Source organism: Rhipicephalus microplus, chromosome 3 (assembly GCF_043290135.1).
Source record: "Rhipicephalus microplus isolate Deutch F79 chromosome 3, USDA_Rmic, whole genome shotgun sequence".
In the NCBI taxonomy this organism is placed as follows: domain Eukaryota; kingdom Metazoa; phylum Arthropoda; class Arachnida; order Ixodida; family Ixodidae; genus Rhipicephalus; species Rhipicephalus microplus.
Window position 1 is genome coordinate 20,017,728 of NC_134702.1, and position 21,338 is coordinate 20,039,065.

The window sequence follows — 21,338 nt, forward strand, 5'->3', positions numbered from 1 at the left end:
AATTGAGCAAGGAGTTCACAGCTACAGCCCAGCTTGAAGTTCAAGCGTGTGAACGACGCTGCTCAGTGTGGGGTCTCGAAATAGAGAGTGAGCGCCCCGCTCTTGGAGTGAACGGACACAGTAGACACGATCGGAACAAACCAAACAATACACGTTTATTTAACTGCTTTTAGAATGACAGAATCGTCAGCCGAATAGTTATACATCAATTGTGCTCAAACATGCTAAAACAATCATACACATAATTACACAACATTCATCAGCATAACCAACATAAGGAGGCGTTGCCAACGCCTGACTCACCACGAGGTCCCCGGCAGACGGCCCGCAGTGCCGTGCATTGGGCACACACCGCGAGAGACAACCGTCCACGCCAAACGCCACGTGCAAAAAGACTCACTCAACTCTCTCGTGCCCCACCAAGGCTTGCCACCAGGGGTCACCATTGGCGCTACCAATCTAACTATGATGATGATAGTGGTGATCAACAGTCGCGAACACGCCACCTTCCGCTCAATAGTTGCGACTTCAAAATACAGCTTCTGTGCGAGACACATGTGCCAAGCGGCGCAAACTACTTTACAGAGGGTGTCAGCGTTCCCACAACAGAGGGAGTGCTAGAATGTGCATGAAGACTTATGCCATATTGCATCGATACACAATGCATGCATCAATGGCCAATGCATCAATGTTCTCAAAAAATAGGGAGTCGTTTTTGTAAAGTTCTGCATCTATGCATGAGCCTGTAATGTGCCAGGGAGGTTATAATAATAATAATAATAATAATAATAATAATAATAATAATAATAATAATAATAATAATAATAATAATAATAATAATAATAATAATAATAATTAAATTGTCCCTAAAAGTCATTACAGGTGCATTACATGGGAAGAGGGGCACATCAGCATTGTTCTCTGATTACACATGACAGAGGAAAAAAAAAGGACACAATAATACAAAGTTGAAAACAAATAGAGTCGATCCCAGATATATCGAGATCAAAGGAGATCGCGAAATAGTTCGATATATCGAGAATTTGAAATACAAGATATGCATATCTAAGGCCTAATTGAAGAATTTCAGGCCTCAGAAATCGTTACAAGAGCTAACATAATGATTCGCTCAAAAACAATGTGCGAACTGCAGGTTACCACACTTTATTTTGTTCATGAACTTGTCTTGCTCCTTGCATGCCGTATAGTTCGAGCTTTTCAGCTTAAGCTTAAGCTTTTCAAATAAGCAAACTTAGCTCCTTCGGCCACAACATTAACTGATGCAAAACGCCGATGCAAGCTTTGTAGCATAGCAAAAGCTTGGATAGCGGCGGAAGCGAAGGCGGTGGCACATTCATAACCGCACGACTAAACTTCCGCGGCAACGACAACGACAGCCAAAATCTCAGAATCGATGCAGTCAGAAACATTGTCATCTGCACCGATGAAGTCGCTAATGTCCGAGATGGTGCCCGGAAATGCTGATAAATCGCAGAATTCACTGAGGCCTCGTACACCGTTGTCAGCGGTGATGATGCACCCGAAGCCGTCACCTGGCCCGCAAGGAACGTTTACGACAGTGTTTTACTTAATGTCGCTCCAAGCGCCAATCATAATTTTTATCGCTACGTGCAAGTCAACAATCAACTCCCGAATGGGGATTTATCAGGAACGAGGCAAGAAGGCCACAAGACGCAAAGGACACAACACTGAGTTCATCAGAGTCACGGAGGAAGGAAAGTTGTTTCCCTCGTCCATGGTCGAGTTCTCACTGTCAACACGTTGGAGATATCGATGTTACTGAGACTTTATAGCTGGCAGCCACTGCTTTTAGCGGCTTTGATGCGAAACGATAAAAAAAAGTCTAGCCACAGAGACACGCGTTCGGAAACCAAAAATACTAAAAAAATACGTCACAAGGTTGCACATCTCGAAGGCCATACTTTTCAGGCTCGCATGCCTTCGTGTGCGAACAAACAAGGAAGGAAATGCGAACCAAATGAGGACATTGCACTGAAATCACCGAGTCACTTCGCAATCTCTTTCAGTGCCCTCGGCAATCGGTCTTTTCGAAAACACTATGCTTACGCGCTAAGACGTGCAGATCGCGCATCAAAGGTACCAATGTACTCGCAAGTGCCGCGCAGCAAATTAGATGAGCACGATGAAATGACACCACTTTTTTGTTGCCTGCACGCGAAAAAGGATCGGAACTTGTTTGAACGTGGCCTAAAATTGATCAATATTTGCTAGCAAAAAATGCACTTTCTGGGCTTCAGCACGGCGCATCGTTCGATATAGCGGATGTCCCGCTGTGTGGGAGTTCGATATACGGGTGCACCGGTCTCATACTTTTGCATGGGAAATTCAAGGGATTTTTTAACTATTAGATATGGCCAATAATTCTATATATCTGTGTTTGATATATCCGGAATCGACTGTAATTTCGACTGTAATGAACAAAAACTGCACACTTAAAAAGAAGACATTACACAAGACTATCGGTGTCCAGCAAGCAGCCACAATTAGCAGACAGCCATAACGCACAACCTGACCTCAGATGTTTGCATCATGACTTGCCTGGCAACAAGACATGCGACAAAGCTGTTGCACTGGGCAGAGTCACCTCAATGTGGTCGTAGAGGGTGCGAATGACGGGGTGCGTCTCCATGTTCTGCTGTGCCGACTCCTGCGCCGCCACTTCGGGAGGCATGGCACTTTTGGCGAGCATACGGTCCACATCAAGGATCTGCCAGAGATGAAAACAGCAATAGAAGATTAAATGGCTTGCAAGGTCTACTCTCTTTTGGTGACTGTTTTTCGAGTATAATTGTCACGGAGATTTCTAGCAAAATGCCTGATGACGACTATAATCGTCATCAACAAAAATAGGTCTTGCACGAAATCAATGACAGCTATTCTCGCCGTACTTGTGTGTTTTGATGTTAAATGGCCGCACTTGTTCGTGTTGGAGCATTTGTGTATTGGCTTTCAATTTATTGCCTTTTATAATTGTCTTGCTATGCGTTGAAGCCAACTTCATATCGCCTTTTTCTACGCGCATAGTGAAACAAAGGAACACCACTTAATTGAGAGGACTATGCTGTTTTATCTAGAAAAAAAAATACTACGAACTGAGCAAAGAAAGATTTTGGGTGATTTTGGCATGTTTTAATTCTTTAGCCCGTGAGAGGGTTAAAAGTGCACTGCAAATTTTGTTATGCACTGGGAGCACATATAAATGTTTATGTGATAAAGCTCACTTCCATCCTTTATTTTACTACTTTGCACTGTGGTGTATTTGCAGTGGTAGCGGTGTGACATTTGAAGATTGTCCGAACTTATATGCCATCGTTGGTAACACTGAAAGCAGTGCAAGTCTGCAATGCTAATGCAAGTTTAGAAATGGAGCTTGCTCAAAAAGTGCTACTGTGTTATTCTTTAGAAGGATAGACTTTTGGTGCAGGAAATAAACACAGCACTTTCCATTTCCAAATTTCACTAATATAAAAGTGCACCGCTTCTGTTAATCTGTCATACATTGTATAGCACTTTCAAGTGTCATGGGTCGCCTTCGATTACACAGAAAAGACCATGATGATATACAGGAAATAAAACTTAAAACAACTACAACGTAAGCGGTTCATCAAGGATTCACATTTTGATAACTACGGCTTATAAAACATTGGTGCAAGACTGTCTCGTCACTCTTGCACTGACATTATTTTGACTAACCTTTGCATAAAGAGAAGTAAACAAGGCTCACCTTAATAGAAGCATCAGCTGAGCCAGTCGCAACAAGTTGTCCTGCATGAGAAAACGAGACCACAAAAAGATGAACAAACACTTCAAGATAAAGCCATGCAGCCATTCTCTATGTTTCAATTTTGGCAGAGCACATCCATTCACTTGCGAAAGTAGCAAGCCATGCTCTTCAACACATTGACGCACCAAATCCACACAGCACTCTTCCAGCGTATGATGAAAGACAGTAGACGAAATGTACAGTACCAGAACAGGGGCAGCGCCAGGAGGGGGCACAACCCCCGTCCCCATTCCTCTCTAAGAGCAAGCGTAGTCAAAACAATGCATAAGTTCTGTGCCTCCCTGCCCCCATGAAGGAACACAATTGTCGCCAGTGCCCATCCAGAAAAAAAATCCTGGCACCACCCCTCTATCCTAACACTTAAACTCGACAAACTTGCATATAGGCATGCACAAGTTGCTTGAGAACGATGCAGGGAATGTGTACTAGCTTTCACAGGCGCATTAGATGTGTGGCTGCATTACACCTCATTCAAGGACTAAGGCTATTTCAGAACCAGAGTTCATGCACGGCTCCCTAAATTGAAGTTTTTGCGGCGAGAAGCAGATTTATAGAAACTGCATTCACTTTGCATCCTTGTCATTTGTGTCAAGAGTTTCGAAAGCTGCATGATGTCTACATTACGTTGCGGAGGAAGAACCGGAAACAAGGCGTGTTGCTCACCAAGCTCCAGTCAATTAGCAGTAGTCAAAAATGAACAGACCATCAGGTTAACACATTAAGACAACACATCAAGCTTTCCAGCACTTGAAAGTTGTTTATCAATAGGGTATGGACCAACTCAATCAACTATAGATCAATCAACAAGTCAATCGACTATGGACCAACAGATGATCACAGAAATAAACAGCATCACATACCATCTCGGCTGAATGTTCCTGCTCTGCACTGTGCCTTGTGGGATGTGACATAACAGGTCTCGTACAATGCAGGCTCAGGTGCGAGGGAGGCGGCTGCAATAATGATGTCATGTTACACTAACAATGTCTAAATGGCTGGTAAAACAAGAGAAAATATAGCGAACGAAGATGACTCTGCTTCATTGTCTCTTAACATGTCCAAAAGGCACTTAAAGAGAGACTAATGAAAACACTATTTGTCTAATGGTAGTAAATTATTTTTCCACAATTCTAAAATCAACATGCTATACACAAGATGCGAGAAAATGCGAAGAAAAGAAAATGCTGGTGGTGACACCATAAATTTTGACGGCATTTATTAGGTTCTGCATAGGTCCTAACCAGCAAAAATGAACTACATTGCCCTCTGAGGGGGCCGTCGACTTAACATACCAAATTTCAGTAAATTTCGGTCAACCAATGTCACCAAAATACAAAAATATGCTTTGAAATAAGTGTTGTCACGTGCAGTGACTTGGGAGCAAAATCTACAGATGAAATTTTGACTTTGACTATGTTTTTGTTCTCTAATAAGCCTATGACGGTGAAATTAGCGACATTAGAGTTCTCAACATACTATTTGTCAATCTAAACTGATTCGTTTCCCTTTGGTATCCCTTTAAGGAAGTGCCGACATAAAATTTACACCCTTTTTATATTTTGTTATATACCAATCGAAGCTCATTACAGTAGTGCAAAGTACCTAATATATGTGCTGTCCAAGATTATGAGAGTACACATTTCAAGTGTCGCCTCCTTCTATAGGACACAAAACAGGCCAAGAAATTGATGGCTTCTTGTTTTCTTGCTGATGACCATGACCTATCTAGCTGCTGCTTCGATAAGGCTAACTTTAAATACTGGTCTCACGGGACGTGATGTGGACGCAGGGGGCACGCTGGATGTTCAGATGAAACTGCTTATGTAACCGAACTTGTGACCAGTAAATCGAAAGTCAGATTACAGCAACACACTGGCACTAATAGGGAACTAATAGCGGCTGTCGATCAACTCATAAGTGATGACGCGTGTCTGCATTTATACATGTGCCGCCAAATATTCCAGCCCTATCGCTAGCGACCATTAAGTTCTAGAAGAATCTATAATGTTCCCACTGTGCGCGTAATTGCACAAGGCAGCACCTACACGTGTAATGGGGCGATAAGAGAACTTCAGAAAGGAGTGTGGCAACGGTTTAGCAAGAAAAGAAATCGAAACTGTAGTGTCCATCGCTGTCGGCTTGCTACTCAATGGTCCGCAGCTGCATAATTATGAAAATGTTAATTTTACCTTCGGTTTCGTACTCCAAGTCGATTCCAGGTCCCATGTAAAGCTGGTCTAAGTTCGAGACCTTGCTGCCTTTTGACTCTGTAAAAAACAAAAAAAATGCCCGGGACATGGAAGAATCGAGACACTACATCAATTTACAGCGCTAAAGCACTGTCTTAATGTTACAGCATCATGTAATGAGGTGAAAACAAATACAACATTTTTCAGTAGCCTAAATTTATTGTTCCCCATAAAAACCTAGCCTCAGCAATAGCGGATCAGATCAATGTCATGCATTCCAAAGCATTTTCACCTATTTTGGAGCAGTTCTCAAACTGTTGCAAGGTTCAATATGCTTAACTGATATGTGGGGTTTAACGTCCCCCAATATGCTTAAAAGCTGCACTAGTTGGCGATTGACCATCATACCATATAGGTGAAGTGGTGAGCTCTGATGAGGTCAAAAGGGACAAGAAAGGACCACCAAGTGCCCTGTCTCTTTTGCCGGCTCTGTTTTCGTCAAAGACCGTGACTTTGCCTACACGGTGCTGCCAGACTGAGTCCTTATTTCCTTTAGAATACATTGCAGTTCTCATTTACCAACAAACTATTCCCTTCGTGTGAGTATAAGTTGCCATAAATGGCAACATTACAGCGACTAGCCAAAAAAAGACTTCGAAATAGCATCTCTGCACATCTTTCAAATTTTGGCAGCACAGTTTGACAACACCATTTTTCCTGATTAGTGCTCCTCTAATTACAACATCTAAATGCCTTGTAAAGAGAGGCTCTCTGATTTTAAGAACGATTTCGATCCTCACTGAGCTGGTGCGTGTTTATGCAATGTGATGTGCATAGCAAGAAAGAGTGTCATTTATCGTACTACGCTTGTAGTACAAGTACTAGATTTACAAAAACAAATGAGCGGGAAAAAAAGCAAATATAAACAGTAAAATGAGAGAACATTAGTCCCCACAATAATGCTGCATTGAAATTTACGTTCTCTAGGAGTCGTCAACTCGGTGACACTTTCCACATTAGTTCAAGGAGTGTTCGAAATCTGATAGCTGAGTGTACACTGCCTCTACTGTGCTCTTCGATTTGACTTGATGCTAAACAATTTGAACACCACTGCGCAGTTTTCACGCACTTACTATTTTCCAAAATTATTCTTCTCATGTCCAGATTATTGTTTTTTCTTGCACTTCTCCCGCATTTCAACATGGATCCCTGCCATCTCTGTTTTCTGCTATTATAGGCATGAAATTGCTTTCTTTGTGTGATTTCCTCTAAAAATGTGTTTTCCTACAATAAAATCTACATCCGAGGCTAGCATGTTGCACCCACGACATAGTACTATCATGACAGCGATTACTGCGACAATGTAAATGCAGCAACCTTTTTTTTTTTTTTGCTACGTGTGCCAATTTGTCTCAACTTACCACAGAGGACAATGTGGTTCATGCATAGCTGCGCCTGAATCTTTGATTCAGAAGTGTAATGAGGCCCACAGTTGCAGCCACTGTCCCTTGCAAAGAATAAACTTGCTTGCCACTGTGCTTGAAACTCTCAAGAACAGGTTCACAATGCTTAGCACCATCAAAGAGGCCTTCCCGATATGGGGAGACACGCATACCTTGTTCGACTCGTAGGCCGGCACTGACAATGTTCAGCAATCTGTCCGACGGAGGGCACGCAGGGTGCGCTTTCACCATGTTGGACAGGCTGACTGCGAGCGTCTGATGCCCGTCGTAGAACAGTTGGCTGTGGACAACATCAAAAAAGTAGCACGTGATTAACTTAATACAACCTGAATGCGAGCCACTTGGTGGATACCCATATGTAAAACAGCGCAGATGGAAACACAAACTAGTACATATCCTGCATCCATCAGAGATAGAAAAAGGTCTATCACTGATACAGAACATGCATTCTGTTTACTTGCGCATGTTTCCCTCTGTGCTGCTTCACCTATGAAGCCGGCATGTTAGCCATGTGCTAGCAAAAACAGCTCTATTTGTAAAGAACAGGGAAAGAAGACAGAGGCACGCCTTCGGCTCTGAGCAAAGCAAAGCCGTTGGTACTTGCAACTGTTTTTTTAACGGTGACGTCCACACAGCTTAAGACTTTGCGGTGACATGTGGTCATCCGGGGTCATCTAAACAGGCACTGGAGCTGACGTGCTACGTTAACAAGATGCGGTTTTGACAGAGATAGCAGCTTTCGCGTCGGGCTTTTTCCAGAAACAGCTGCCTCGAAATTGTTCTGATTAGCAAAATTTGGGCGCCTTGAAGCTCCCCATTACCGTTGATTGGCTCGAAAGACGCAAGTCTGATGTTTCACTTCTGTGCTCTTCCAGCACACGCGTACACTTAAACACGTGTAGTGCCTATTCAGAGAGTGTGTATTTGAGGCGTGCTCATAAGTACAAGCGATTTGTTTGTTAGAGGCGTCCTCTTAGGCTACGTCTCAACCAACTGTGCACTCGCTACTTTTGCAGGGCGAGAACTGTACGCGCAACAACGCTCAGTCTTCCGGGCAAAAGCGACAGCATTTGGTCGTTATTAACATGGTCCGGCAGCATAGTAATAAGACCCTTAGTAGTGTGATAACTCGTTATAGTTAAAATAAACAAGGCGCTTGCCTAATGATGAGTCTGTAGAGCGTCTCCCGGTCCTTGATGCTGGCTGAGTTATTCAGCATCTTGACTGAATGAAACTCCAAGCAATAAAACCAGTAACACGACGGCGGAAGTGTGTGCAGTACACACTTGCCGAAAGTTTGCAATTCGGTGAAAAGACGGCAGCTACGACGATTCAACAGCCACGCTCTGCACTCTACGCCGATAACAGCAGCCAAAACCACGTTCAAAACATAAGCCTGTGCCGGCCAGTGAGGCCAGTCACTGGTTGCGTTTTTTCGTCGCCGTAGCGCTGGCTGCCAACGTCATAAAAGGGTTGCAAAACGTATTTTTAATATTTGTGTTCTTCATTTTACTCCAAAAACTTTCCAATAAATATGTATTCAGCGTAAGCCTAAAAAAAATGTAGATTTATATGTTAAGGTTGCTAGATTATTGTTGCTAGGTTCGACACTAGCGAAATGTTTGTGTAGTCGTCTGCTACGGTTCAGCCAAGGAGGTTTTGGGTTCGGCACGACAGTCGCGTCTAAATTAGCTATTCATTCCTTTACCTCCACCTACTAAGCGCAGTTTGTAACAGGGGAGCAATTGCTATGCACGCATATGTTATTTGCTTTCAAGTTGTTTTTTTATGTCAGTGATTTTGGCAAAAAGTAAGGGAAAGGGGAGTGACAACGATCGCATTGTTTGGGGCGCAGCTCTGGCTGGAATATCAATTATTAACACTGCATGCGTACGCAAAACATTCTTTCCTTCTTCAGTCGTTCGGCACTGCTTATCAGATTGGTTAGTGACGATATAAATGCAGTGGCGTTGGACGAAGTACGATTCCTGCTCGATAACGCGAGTTGTTTATTGCGCAAATGCTGGACTGGCTGTGATTGAAACTATGATAACAAGTAAGATGAACGCTTACTGCTCGCGAGCCAGATTTTTTTCTTCCTTTTTTTTTGTTGAACTATGTCGAAAGAGCCATCGCTGCGATTTCACGTAAGCATTCGGGTTCGATGGGAATGTGTGCACAATGTTTTCACAAAAAATATGCGCGCTTCTCTTCTTGAGGTTTCACGATTGAGATATCTAGAAGCTTCTAGAAAGAGGCAGGAATAAAGAGGCTCGCAGCGATTCATGAATTCCTTGCCATGGGCACTAATGAAAACCCGGAAGTTTTGAACTGGAAACCCGTACATTCGGTACCGCTTCCATCACACAGCTGGGAAGTGTAAAGCGGCTGCTTTCGTGTTATTACTTTACATCAAACGAAAGTGGCTGTATCACGCGGCCTTCGGGAAGCGTCATGCTGTCTGTCTGCGACTTCAAGGCGACTTGAAGTGCAAGCCGTGTAAACAAACGACGTTGAGTTGCTCCGTTGCGTTAATCGGGTCACCGCTTGGCACCTGGCAACAATGTTACAGGCGCTAACTCCACGAACGTAGCTGAGCGCGCCGAAGTTGCGTTTCGCAACACTTGAAGTTTTTGACAGTTTTTAAGTGTTTTTTGACAGTTGAATCTTCGCCCGAGACTTCTACATTGCCGTGCTCAAGGGAGAAATGTCCTCTCGGCGATCTCCAGACAACCACACGGGCACAAGTTCGTCTTCGTCGGGGCAGCCTAAAAAGGCACAGTGGTTCACTCTAGCGCAATAGGCTGCGAATAGATCGTCGTCCACGGAAACGTCGCTCAGTTCAACAGTATTGAAAACGAGTGACCAAGAACCCGACGAAACGCGTGGTGGCCCTTCAGAGCCGGATGCAAGAAGCCGGCGACGATTACGGACAAGTAAGCCTAAAAGAGGTGACGACGGAAGCTCCAGCGCGCGTCGACGCGAAGGTGCGGAGTTGAATCGACGGAGAAGAGACGGCTCGTCGTCGGAAGCTGGGCCGGCAAAGAAGACGCCTCATCGCGAGCACGGTGGGTCGTCCGAATCAACGGCACCTTCGCCTGCCGCTCCTACCGGCGAACCGCAAGGGTCAACGAGACAAGGTTCATTTTGGAGTCGTCCGTACCTTCGCGGTGAGCACAGCGTGAGGCCTCTCGGCCGCGTCTCCAGTCCTACGTCAACGGGAGGCCAGTCTCTCCGGACTGCCTCTCATCCTCGGGATGACAGTCCGACGCACGCCGGTCCCATTGACAGTCCAGGTCCATTAGGACGCCAGTCACTCGAGGCTCCCAGTGCCAAGGCAAGTGCGCCCGGTTCAGTGCCTGAATCCAACGAGCCAAGCGGTGCACGACAGCCAGAAGCTAGTCCGCAGCGGTCTAGTCGATCGACGGAAAATGTTAGGAGCCCGCGCCCCGAAGAGCCCCGCGATAACCGTGCGTCCACTTCTCCGGCGAGGATGTCCGACGTTACCAAGGCAAAGACCGATGTCGGTGGCACCTCGGAGATGCCGGAACGGTCAGCGTCGCGGCCATCGGGCCAACCAGGGCCGCAGCGAGGTGTGATGAAGAAGGCGAGAGTACCACCGGGCTACCGAGTGTACCGAGAAATTGTGCGGCTTCAGTCGAAAACGCGCAAGCTCATACCGAGACGGGCTTTTGCCAGAGTTGTGCGCGAGATCCTGCAACGTCACGCGACGGACGGTCACGATTTCGCCATGCAGGCACTGGCGCTCGAAGCTCTACACGAAGCCGGCGAAGCGGTCCTCGTGCAGCTCCTAGAGGGCACGAACACGATAGCGCACAACGCGCGCCGCGTCACCATCATGCCAAGGGACATGCGAACTCTTCTGACTATCATTAGAGGTAATGGAAACATGCAGAGCTGTTTATCTTAATCTTAATCTCTGTTTATCTTAAATTTTCATGACGCTTGTAAAGCGAATAAATATTAGTGTTGTAAGGCGAATAATATAATATATGTGTTGTAATATGTGTGTTAATATATGTGTGTTGTAATATTGGGTAATATATGTGTTGTAAAGCGAATAAATATTAGTGGATTTCGAAATGCGTGATTTTTTTCGACCAGTGTCATTTGGAAAGCTTGGGACACGATGTAAAAAAAAATTGTTTTCCTTACGCCGTGAACTCGATAAACAAGGGGGGGGGGGGAGATGGTCCCTGCGGAAAAAGACTGCTCTCACCCATCCTCCCTCCTCAAACCACCCCATAGGGCCAGCTATGCTATGCTTGGAGCATAATGAGAAATTCCACACCTCCATCTCGCACGCATGTAACCACATTGAGCGTAGGCAGGGGTTGCTACTGCGTTATCTGCACCACTGCACCACATCCCTGGACACCGCAACGTGCTGTGTCTCCCTGTAAGGAAGGAAATAAGAAAAATAGGAGGAAAAGAACGGCAGGGAGGTTAACCAGCCTTTAGGCAGCCGGTTTGCTACCCTGTGCATGAGATGGGGAGACGAAAGATAGGGAAGAGAGATAAACACAGCACATTCAGCAGCGCACGCGCGCACAATATCTCTCAGTAATGTCAAACGTTGAGCTATAGTTGGTTATGCGCAGTAACAAGGAAACTGTGCGTTTGCTTTAAACGAGGACAAAACCAGAGGGAAGGACAAGGACGCGCTGACTTTCACATGGTGGAACTTTATTGCATAAGAAAAGCATATGTCATGAAAAAAAAAAAAACGTGTGGCGGGCAATTCGTGTGAAACTCGAAGAAGTGCATCGCACGGGCGCGCGGCGATTCCCATTCGAAGGGTTCCCACTGCTCATTTTTCCAAAGTTTCAATAACGTCACTGTTTGCTGTGTGAATGTATGCTCTCCCTGGCACGAGTGGAATCTTGTTTGACAGATTTAATAAACTCGGCGCGTGGCATGTGTGCTGTTTTCACTGCGCTTTATCGACTTCCTGTTCGCTTTGGGGTGGATATACGCATCGTCTGCAGCGAATTCCATCTGGTTGTTTTCCCCATCCACGTCCTCATCAAGCGTAGTCGCGTGTCGGCGCAGGGGGAGAAGGATTGGCCCACTCGGCGAGGAGTTGGTGCTCTCTCTTGCGCCCTGTCCGTATCAGCCGCAGGGTTCTGAAACGATTTAGCGATATTAAGATAACTAATGCTAATACTTATTGGCTATTTCTGTTAATTACAGTATCATAGTCATTTTTCGTCCATTTTAACCCGGGTTTGAGAATTGATGGCCTTGTTATGGCGTACAGTGATTTACTTTGAGCATTACCACGCCACATGAGATGCAAGAACGGCAAGCCAGGCCCCTACAACGCATTTAGAGCATGGTCAGAAAACTCACGATCGCTAGTCGAGGCTTCTCAGAACAAACGAGCCAAATATTATAGCGCAGCGTGCAGCCTGTAATTCCCAATAAATTATCATAGTCGGCTAACAATTGCTCTCTCTTTTCTCGAGAAATGACGATACAAGCTCGAAAATCTCCAGTCAGAGCCATTGTTTCAGGCATTGGCTGGTTTGAGCCATATTTGAGCATGGCGTTACAGTGTACTAGAAGGGGGCAGTGGAGTGAACGAGGCGGCCGCGCCGCATCTCGGCTGATTCTCTGGCGGGTGACAGTAGCGGCGGCGCTGTAGTCGCATGGTACTGAAGGTCTCAGGAGCGTCTGCATTCGGAGCGCGCGCGCCCGAGCCTGCGAAAGTGTGTAATTGCTCGTTTAGCGCGTTTAATGTGTTTCTGAGTCTTTATCAGAGTATGCACACCTGATAAGCGCCATAGTGCACGAGTGAATATGCAGGCATGCCGAAATTGCGTCAAGGCATTCACTGTTTCAAAAGCCTGCTGACCTGAAAAAAAAATGCCAATCGGAATTTACACGGATCCGCCTAGCTTCTTACACAATCAGTGCTTTGAGCTGTGTTACATCATAACTGGCTGCTGGCGAACTAGAAAGAGAGTAGAAGTATCAAAACCATGATTAAATCATGCGCTTGTTGCGTTGGCAGTCTCTACGATATCCAGAGAAGAGTGTTCCTCATATGACGAAAAACCCGAGTATAAGTAACGTTGTCACAAAATTATTCGGTGACGACTCTGTTTTATCGTGCCAGTTTTGCGGAAGATAATAATTATTGCTTTCTGAAAGGCTTAATACATATTAAACTTATTAAAACAACACACAAACATATTAAAAAGTGCCAATTGTGTATATAGCTTGTCTGCTAATCTGCGTAAATTCATTCTAACCAGTTGTCATTTTGTATCGGCAGCTTCAATTGTGCTGTTTTCCGAATATTCTATTGGCACAACGCCATTGCAAGCGAGCAAATTTTTGACGATGTTTTGTATTATAAGCGTAGTTTTACTATTATTATCAAAAGTGTAGGCAGACAGTGGTGCATCTTGTTTTGAGAAATTTTCCTTCCTTTTATATGTACTAAACACACACACACACACACACACACACACACACACACACATATATATATATATATATATATATATATATATATATTCATGCAATGCTCCTTAGCACAGCTAATATTTTTAGGCGGTGCATTTCTCGTCCGACTACGGTAGACTTGAACTTGTTTTGAGACCTCATACTGTCGAAAATGTGAAATCTACAGTGCGCACGCTATATTCAGCTTCTCCAACTGTAAACTATTAGCACAGGGCTACCCATGGCAGATTTCTTTTTTTTTTTTGAGGGGGTGGGGTGTGCAGCAGAACGCATGACCTTGGCACTTCGTGGTCGCTGTGAATGCGTGTGAATATTTTAGTATACCCTGAAAAGTTGAATAACGAAAACATTTCGTGGTGTAGGGGGTTCAGATTCCCTTCCCCTCTTCTCTTCACTTATGGCTTTCTGTTTCTGCGTGCGTGTTACACAGTATTTGTTTTTTAATCGCACAAATTTCTGAGCACAGCTAACTCCCAATAAATTGGCTCAGTTATTCTGAATATTGTAGATGCCTAACCGAAGCAGAAAGAGTTGAAAGAAAAGAATTCAGTATAAGACACACCCTTTCTGAATAATTTTCGATCTCTCAGAAAGGCTTTTATGGAGCTCAAATTCAGCACATTGGCATGTCATACTTCAAGGGCTATGGCATCATGTGCTAGACATGAATGATGGGCAGGTACGAAGAAATCTGCACCAAGAAAGCACGACGGAGGATCCGAAGCGCATAGCAGTTCTTGCACGCGGCGCGTGGCTCTTTCAGTACTATTCGACTGCAGCGCCGCCGCTGCGAGCAACGCGGACGGGATCGGGTGGCGAGGCGCGGTCACGCCACTCAACACTTCTAGTACACTCTAATGGCGTGCTCGGTGGATACAGGGGCCGCCACGGGAGGTCGCGACTTGTCCACGCGCGCGCGCGCGATCGCGCTCAAAAACTGCGTATTCGCAGACAAAAAAAAAAGAGAGAGAGAGAGAGAGAGAGAGAAATGATCAAGATGGCGAGGCGTGCGTGACTTATCTTTCTTTCCAGTGCCGACCATCCCTGCTTATGTTTCTGCGCTCTCGTCTGGACGAAAAAGAGTTTCCATTTTCCCGTGCTGCCTTCTAGTGTGGCAGCTTAGAAGTGTGGCAGCTTGGGCTAGTTGGAATGGCATGACGATAGTTATAGCGCGAGAACAAAACGACGACACAGAGCTCGTGTCTTTCGTGTCCTTCTTGTCTCTGTGTCGTCATTTCGTTCTCGCGCTATAACTATCGTCATGCCTTCTAGTGTTTTGTTAAGGCGTTGGTAGAGCCTGGGAGAACTGGCATTGCTCCACGGAGGAAGCATCGCTCGAATGAAGGCCTCCGAGACCAGAAGTCGTTTCACGACTTCTCCGCTAGGGAAGGGCGCATGCAGTGTCATCGTGGAAAGTGCGGATTGCAGCGTGCGACACATCTTAGTAACTCCGCTCGTACTGGATGAACTCTGAAAAAAAATGCAGCGGTGAATTCGTCAGGTAATAAGCTCATTTAGTGAATTCATTCCATGGCTACTTAAAAAGGTGTTGTAGAGTCCCATTAAAAGAATAGTTGTCTCTGGAAAACATTGCCGCGTTAATTTACATTGCTGGCATCATTCCACGTGCTCCTCCTCGGAAGTGGCCGTTAGCCGCTGTGCTGACCTTGCGGTTACGGGGCACTACCCGAAGGTTGTGTAAGCGAATTTCGATGCAAGCGATGTGCTGCGGGCACGTGCAAGGTCGTCGGCAGGATTTTCCCTTGGGGGGAAGGGAGTTACAAACCATTGTTCCATCGCGGCCGAGGGAGGGAAGAGCACTGGCGTATCTGGGGTGGGGGAAAGTGCTCCTTTTGCACCGTCTGCTAAAGCCCATGGGCACGTTTGCTTAAATATATAGACTACTTCATGGATGGGTTTCAGTGCCACCGTATTGGGTTTTTAGCCTTTGTGTTTTGCATCTTTAACTATAGGCAAACCACACTGCGGTAGACGCATAGGGTTCGGTTGATGCATACGATGCTTCATGACATAATTCACGCGGCAATACACAAAAACAAGAAAACATCGGCTTCACAGCCCAAGATGGCGGCGCTCACATGTCTTAGGTAAGATAGTCTATATGCGCTCGCTATGAAACACAGGTGGTAGAAAATTCCCGAGCCCTCCATTGCGGCGTCCCTCATAATTATATGGTAATTATGTGGTTTTGGACGTTAAAGGGGCCACGGGACGGTTTCACGACTGCCTAATTTAACGCTTGTGTGCGTTTTAGTAATAAATGCCGAGAACAACGCAAAAGTATCCAAAATGTATCCACGAAAACTGATGTTATTAGTCTTCAAAGTTCTGAACGACTCGAGCAGGCGACGCCAAGAAACGTTTCCTTTCCCATTTCACTGTCCCGTTGACGTGAAAGACCGTTTCGTATCACCTCACACTTCTTACAGATCCATGCCGGAAGGCTTGCCTCGTTGATTATGAATGAATGGATGGATGGATGCTATGAACACGTCCCCATCATAACAAGGCGGTGACAAGTGTGCCACAAGGCTCGACAAATAATAATAAAAAACTTTTTAGTTTTTTTAAATTGATCTAATGCCTTAATTATTCATTTCGATTAAACCTTTTTACTACTAAGAAAAAAAAACACGCAAATTCATAGCCCAGTTCTCCGCCCTTCACGGCAGAATGTCATTATTAGGTGCTGAGAGCTTTCGAAGGGTGGCGGGGCAGCATCGGTACGTACGTATACATACATACATACTTACATACATACTTACATACATATTTAACGTGCACCAAAATCTGTGTGCATGCATACAAACACGCCCCGCCACGGTGGTCTAGTGGCTAAGGCACTCGGCTGCTCACCCGCAGGTCGCGGGATCGAATCCCGGCTGCGGCGGCTGCACCTCTGATGGAGGCGGAAATATTGTAGGCCCGTGTGCTCAGATTTGGGTGCGTGCACGTTAAAGAACCCCAGGTGGTCGAAATTTCCGGAGCCCTCCACTACGGCGTCTCTCATAAACATATGGTGGTTTTGGGACGTTAAACCCCACATACATACATACATACATACATACATACATACATACATACATACATACATACATACATACATACATACATACATACATACATACATACATACATACATACCGGCTGAGAAGACAAATATGGCTTTCGCTTTATGAGGGACCCAAGTTATGCGAGTTTCCTTACTGACGCCCCTGTTCTCACACCACTTCAATTCACACCACTAGCGTCTCAAGAGTTTACAGCATAAGGAAACATCGAGCGACAGTACTGCAGTCTTGCGCGCTCCCTTTGTCCGCTTTCGACGTCAGCGCGTCTGGCATTATAATTCTCGCGTGCGCAGGGCTAACGTCTCAACGATTTGTCATGCAAGTGTATACGTACACGTAATTTCCGAGGAACCTTTCGGTGCCTCCTCTATTTCCATTTTATTTTTTTGCATTCCGCTCTCTCAAGCGAAACGCCACGTGGCAGCGGTGATGATGAAGATTCGGTTTTTTTTTTCTTTTTTTTTTCTTTCTTCGCGCGCGCCTGTCTCGCAAGTTGTTGCACGACGTTAATTTGCAAACCATGTTCAAGGGGAGCGCGGCCGCGCGCACTCAAGCTTGCTTGCCCAGCTTCTATGGACCAGCTGTCCTTGTCCAGCGGCGCAAGTTCTTGCCACGTGTGCCACGGACCTTCCATTGTTTCTTGCGCGGGGGGGCCTCGGTGGCAAGGTCGGCTTCTCCGCAACGCACGCCAGGCGTGCAAGTTGTGGCCAGCTTTCAGCGGCGCCTGTTCTTTCTCTGTAAGTGGTGGTTCGGGGGGGTAGGGCTCGACGCACTTAGCATAAACAAGACGCGCTTTTGCGTTGAACCATAGAGTGAGGGCTCATCTCTTATTCGCGCTGTGTGTGTTCTTTTGCGTTCAACCTACTGTCTCGTTCTTTTTTCCTGCGGTTTGCGGTTGTTGAGCATGCAAACATTTGCGACAGCTCTGGAGAGGTTTACGAAAAGAAGACACGGGTATAGAAATGGAAGCCGTCGTTTGGCACAAACTCGTTTTCTTCTTTCACTCGCACCACAATTATCCTCGCGCGCGTGATTAGTGTAACAATTAAGCAAGAGGTGTGGCGAGCGCGAATTGAAGCGGGCGTGCTGACTAGTCAATTCGAAAACAAAATTGAAGAGAAAACTAAATGCAGCCATATAGGTTGTATTCTGGCAATGCGTGTGAGAGTAGCAACTCGGGCATTGGTCTGAGATGGAATGAGAACGCCGTTTCTTGTATACAACAGCCGGTAGCCAACATTACCAAACCCAACAGTAGCCAAAATTTATCTAACACTTAATAGCCGGTGCTTAGTATGCGGTAGTGCTCCGCATAAATCATGTGGTATGTGTGTGTTGGGAGAAGAAGGAGGAGGAGCTGGGGCAGCACTTTCAGACTCTGGCTGAGGAAGCTTTTGTAGTAAAGCTATCACAGACGCTCTAAAAGCAGTTGCGTCTTTTGGGGCATCTTTCGAGCCCACTAATTATACTGAGTGCGGTTTTCCCTCTATAACTCCCCCATCTCTTTCTCAATGTATATTACAGCATACCAGTTCGCCTAGACTGGTTAACATGCCTGAATTTCCTGTCTCACCTGTTCTTTTTTTTTCCTTATGTGGTTCTTAAAGGGTAAAGTAGAGAAAAGTGAGCCCCGCAACTGTCTGCATCAGGTGTGACACCTCAACAGTAGCTCACAAAAGATGGGGATAATGAGGGATTAAAACGATAGGATTAAAAGGTATATATAGAAAGAGGAAGGAGAGAGCAATTCTCAGAGTCTTTTCAAGCATTTAAGGGGCCATGCAACACTTTTGGAGCAAGCTCCTTTGGTGAATCCATTCCATGGTTACATAAAAAAGTGTTGCAGGTACCCTTTAATGTTACGGCTACCGCTATATTTCCATATCAATAACGGTGTGCGCGCCGTCGGCGTGACATATAGCACTCTCGAAATTCCGACATTTCAGTTAATGTGTCCGCTCAAATTGGAACTGTGGAGGTGTATAATTTTTTTAGTGGGTGAGAAGGTTGTTGAGAGTGACACACGAGAAGTGCTATAGTAATCTAATCCGAAATTTCGGAAGCAGCACCTTCCTAAACCTTCCGTCATTGCCTGTAGGCTGTGAATGCAATACGAGAGGAGTTTCACGCCACAGTGCCGCGAACATTGATAACAGGCTCGCAGTTATTACAGCGCTCGTATATGTCGGTTCTTTGTCCCTACGTCTTTCCTTGCAACCCGTCCGCAAGATTGGTATGAAATACCGATTGGAGACCATACCGATACCCGTGTCGCAGTTATCGTTCGCATTTAGGGCGTCATTTCTCTCGTTGTTTGCACACCAGATATACCGGCATAATATCTTTGGCAAGCACACTCATGATGTCGTAACGCCCCATGGGGTAGCCAGGTGGTTTCAACACTCCATCACCGAAATTTTCAACTTCGCATGTGTAAATTGCGCGCGCACACACAAACGTGCGCTCTAACGTTCATAAAGGTTGGTCTAACCCATGGGTGTCCGCAGGATTTTGTCTTGGGTGGAAAAGACGGCTAATGTCTATGTTGCATCGAAGCGAGTGCATGGTAGTAGAGAAGCAATGGTATATAGTTTGAAATGGGGGAGGGGGGGTGCTCCTTTGGCCGACGCTGTTGGTTGAAAGCCCCCAAAATTTTCTGGCTACGTCACTGATAGCGCCTCTTGGCCAGCCCTGGTTTCCCGTCACACAGCAATCTAGAGGGGCTGCTTGGTGATCGTCCATGGAGTTACTGTATATGCCAGCATATAGAGTAACTCTAATCGTCCAAAGACGTCGGCAGTTTTTTTTTTTTTTTGTTTCTACCAGGAGTGGGGTCATTTTTTTTTTATCTGAAGTGGAGGCCGGGCAGGGAAGTGGTCATTTTCCGCTCTGTACATACCATGAGAAAAAGAAAAAAATCCCTGGTATGGGTGCGTGGGCGGTGGTCACGGGTTTGGTGCCCCGCCGCAGTGGTCTAGTGGCTAAGGTACTCGGCTGCTGACCCGCAGGTCGCGGGTTCGAATCCCGGCTGCGGCGGCTGCATTTCCGATGGAGGCGGAAATGTTGCAGGCCCGTGTGCTCAGATTTGGGTGCACGTTAAAGAACCCCAGGTGGTCGAAATTTCCGGAGCCCTCCACTACGACGTCTCTCATAATCATATAATGGTTTTGGGACGTTAAACCCCACATATCAATCAATCACGGGTTTGGTGTGCCACCCCCTGGCTACGCTACTGTGCTCGTCATTGCATTCGCATGCTACGCTGCCATCACGTCGTCAGAGGACTGAAGGAAAACGCTATGACTGGCACGCATAACTTGTAAGCCACTTAGGCATGCGCTACGTGAACAAACGCAAACGCGCGTATGCTGTGCAATCAGAGAGCCGAGAAAAAGAGACTAATATGTATATGCATGCGCGCCTTGCAAGTGACACGCAATTACATTGTGTGGAGCCGAGTCGGAAGCGGGGACAAAGGAGGCGGGTAGGCGATAACAGTGGCGTTTAACTGCTGACGGAGTCTTCTCAACGAAGGGGAAAAAAAAAAAAAACTTTCTTTATAGCGTGTGTTTCTATAGGGGAGAAAAGTGCAAAGACGAGCCTGTTTTCCGAACGAGCTCCATTGTGAGTGAAACTGTCCCTTCTATATTTCTTCACGTTGCCCGCACATACCTTTTTACTATAAACAGTATTCACTGAGAGGAGGAGTGGAGCCCCAAACCGGTGCCTTTTCGTCACACTCTTTCTCTCTCTCCACCGGCCGTTCAGCCACCACCGCTGGTGTGTTAAGATTGCGGCGTTTTTCGTGCGCGGAGGGTGTGAGGTATATGTGTTTTGTTGGCCGTTTTATTATATTTTAATGTGCTAAAGCAGTTGTGCTGCCGAAAGTCGAAATATCGGACGAGATTAGGCCGACAGGTTAACACGGCGCTCTGTTTGGCTACGACAACCACTATCGAAAGTACAAAAAGCTGGCAGCCGAGGCACGCGAGGTGCACCTTCCTTCGCAATGACTTTACTCAGCTCACAGGCCTTCTTCGCCGACAAATATCTCGTTATATCTGTTGTCTGTACATGTGGCCGTTTCTTCATTACAACAGTTTGTGATTCTGGTGGGCTGCTGGCACACTTCATCATCTCCATCGTTTTTTGACCAAAAACGCTGCCAATAGGTAGTAGAGGCTCTCGACAACACCTGAGCCAAATATTATAGCGCAGCAAGTGGCCTGGAATTCACAATAAATTGTCAAAGTGAGCTAAACATAACTTTCTC

General features: G+C 45.9%; 2 protein-coding genes across 3 annotated transcripts in view; one reads left to right on the forward strand and one right to left on the reverse strand.

The window, feature by feature from the left end:
- Positions 1–21,338, reverse strand: part of CstF50 (cleavage stimulation factor subunit 1 Cst50) — a 37,856-nt gene that overhangs the window by 15,372 nt on the left and 1,146 nt on the right. Inside the window, exons 1-6 of one of the 2 annotated variants that reach the window (XM_037432166.2) lie at positions 8,639–8,863; positions 7,631–7,758; positions 6,016–6,093; positions 4,687–4,779; positions 3,767–3,807; positions 2,627–2,749 (exon numbers count right to left, since the gene is read on the reverse strand). In XM_037432166.2, the coding sequence (XP_037288063.1) occupies positions 2,627–2,749; positions 3,767–3,807; positions 4,687–4,779; positions 6,016–6,093; positions 7,631–7,758; positions 8,639–8,697 (522 nt within the window). In that variant the 5' untranslated portion in view covers positions 8,698–8,863. Of the gene's footprint in view, positions 1–2,626; positions 2,750–3,766; positions 3,808–4,686; positions 4,780–6,015; positions 6,094–7,630; positions 7,759–8,638; positions 8,864–21,338 lie in introns of those variants that run through there. The other variant, XM_075889022.1, reaches the window with a different exon arrangement.
- Positions 9,596–11,531, forward strand: LOC142802697 (uncharacterized). The gene is made up of 2 exons (XM_075887671.1): positions 9,596–9,625; positions 10,282–11,531. Exons 1-2 carry the CDS (start codon positions 9,596–9,598, stop codon positions 11,407–11,409), a joined length of 1,158 nt encoding a protein of 385 aa, XP_075743786.1. The 3' UTR covers positions 11,410–11,531.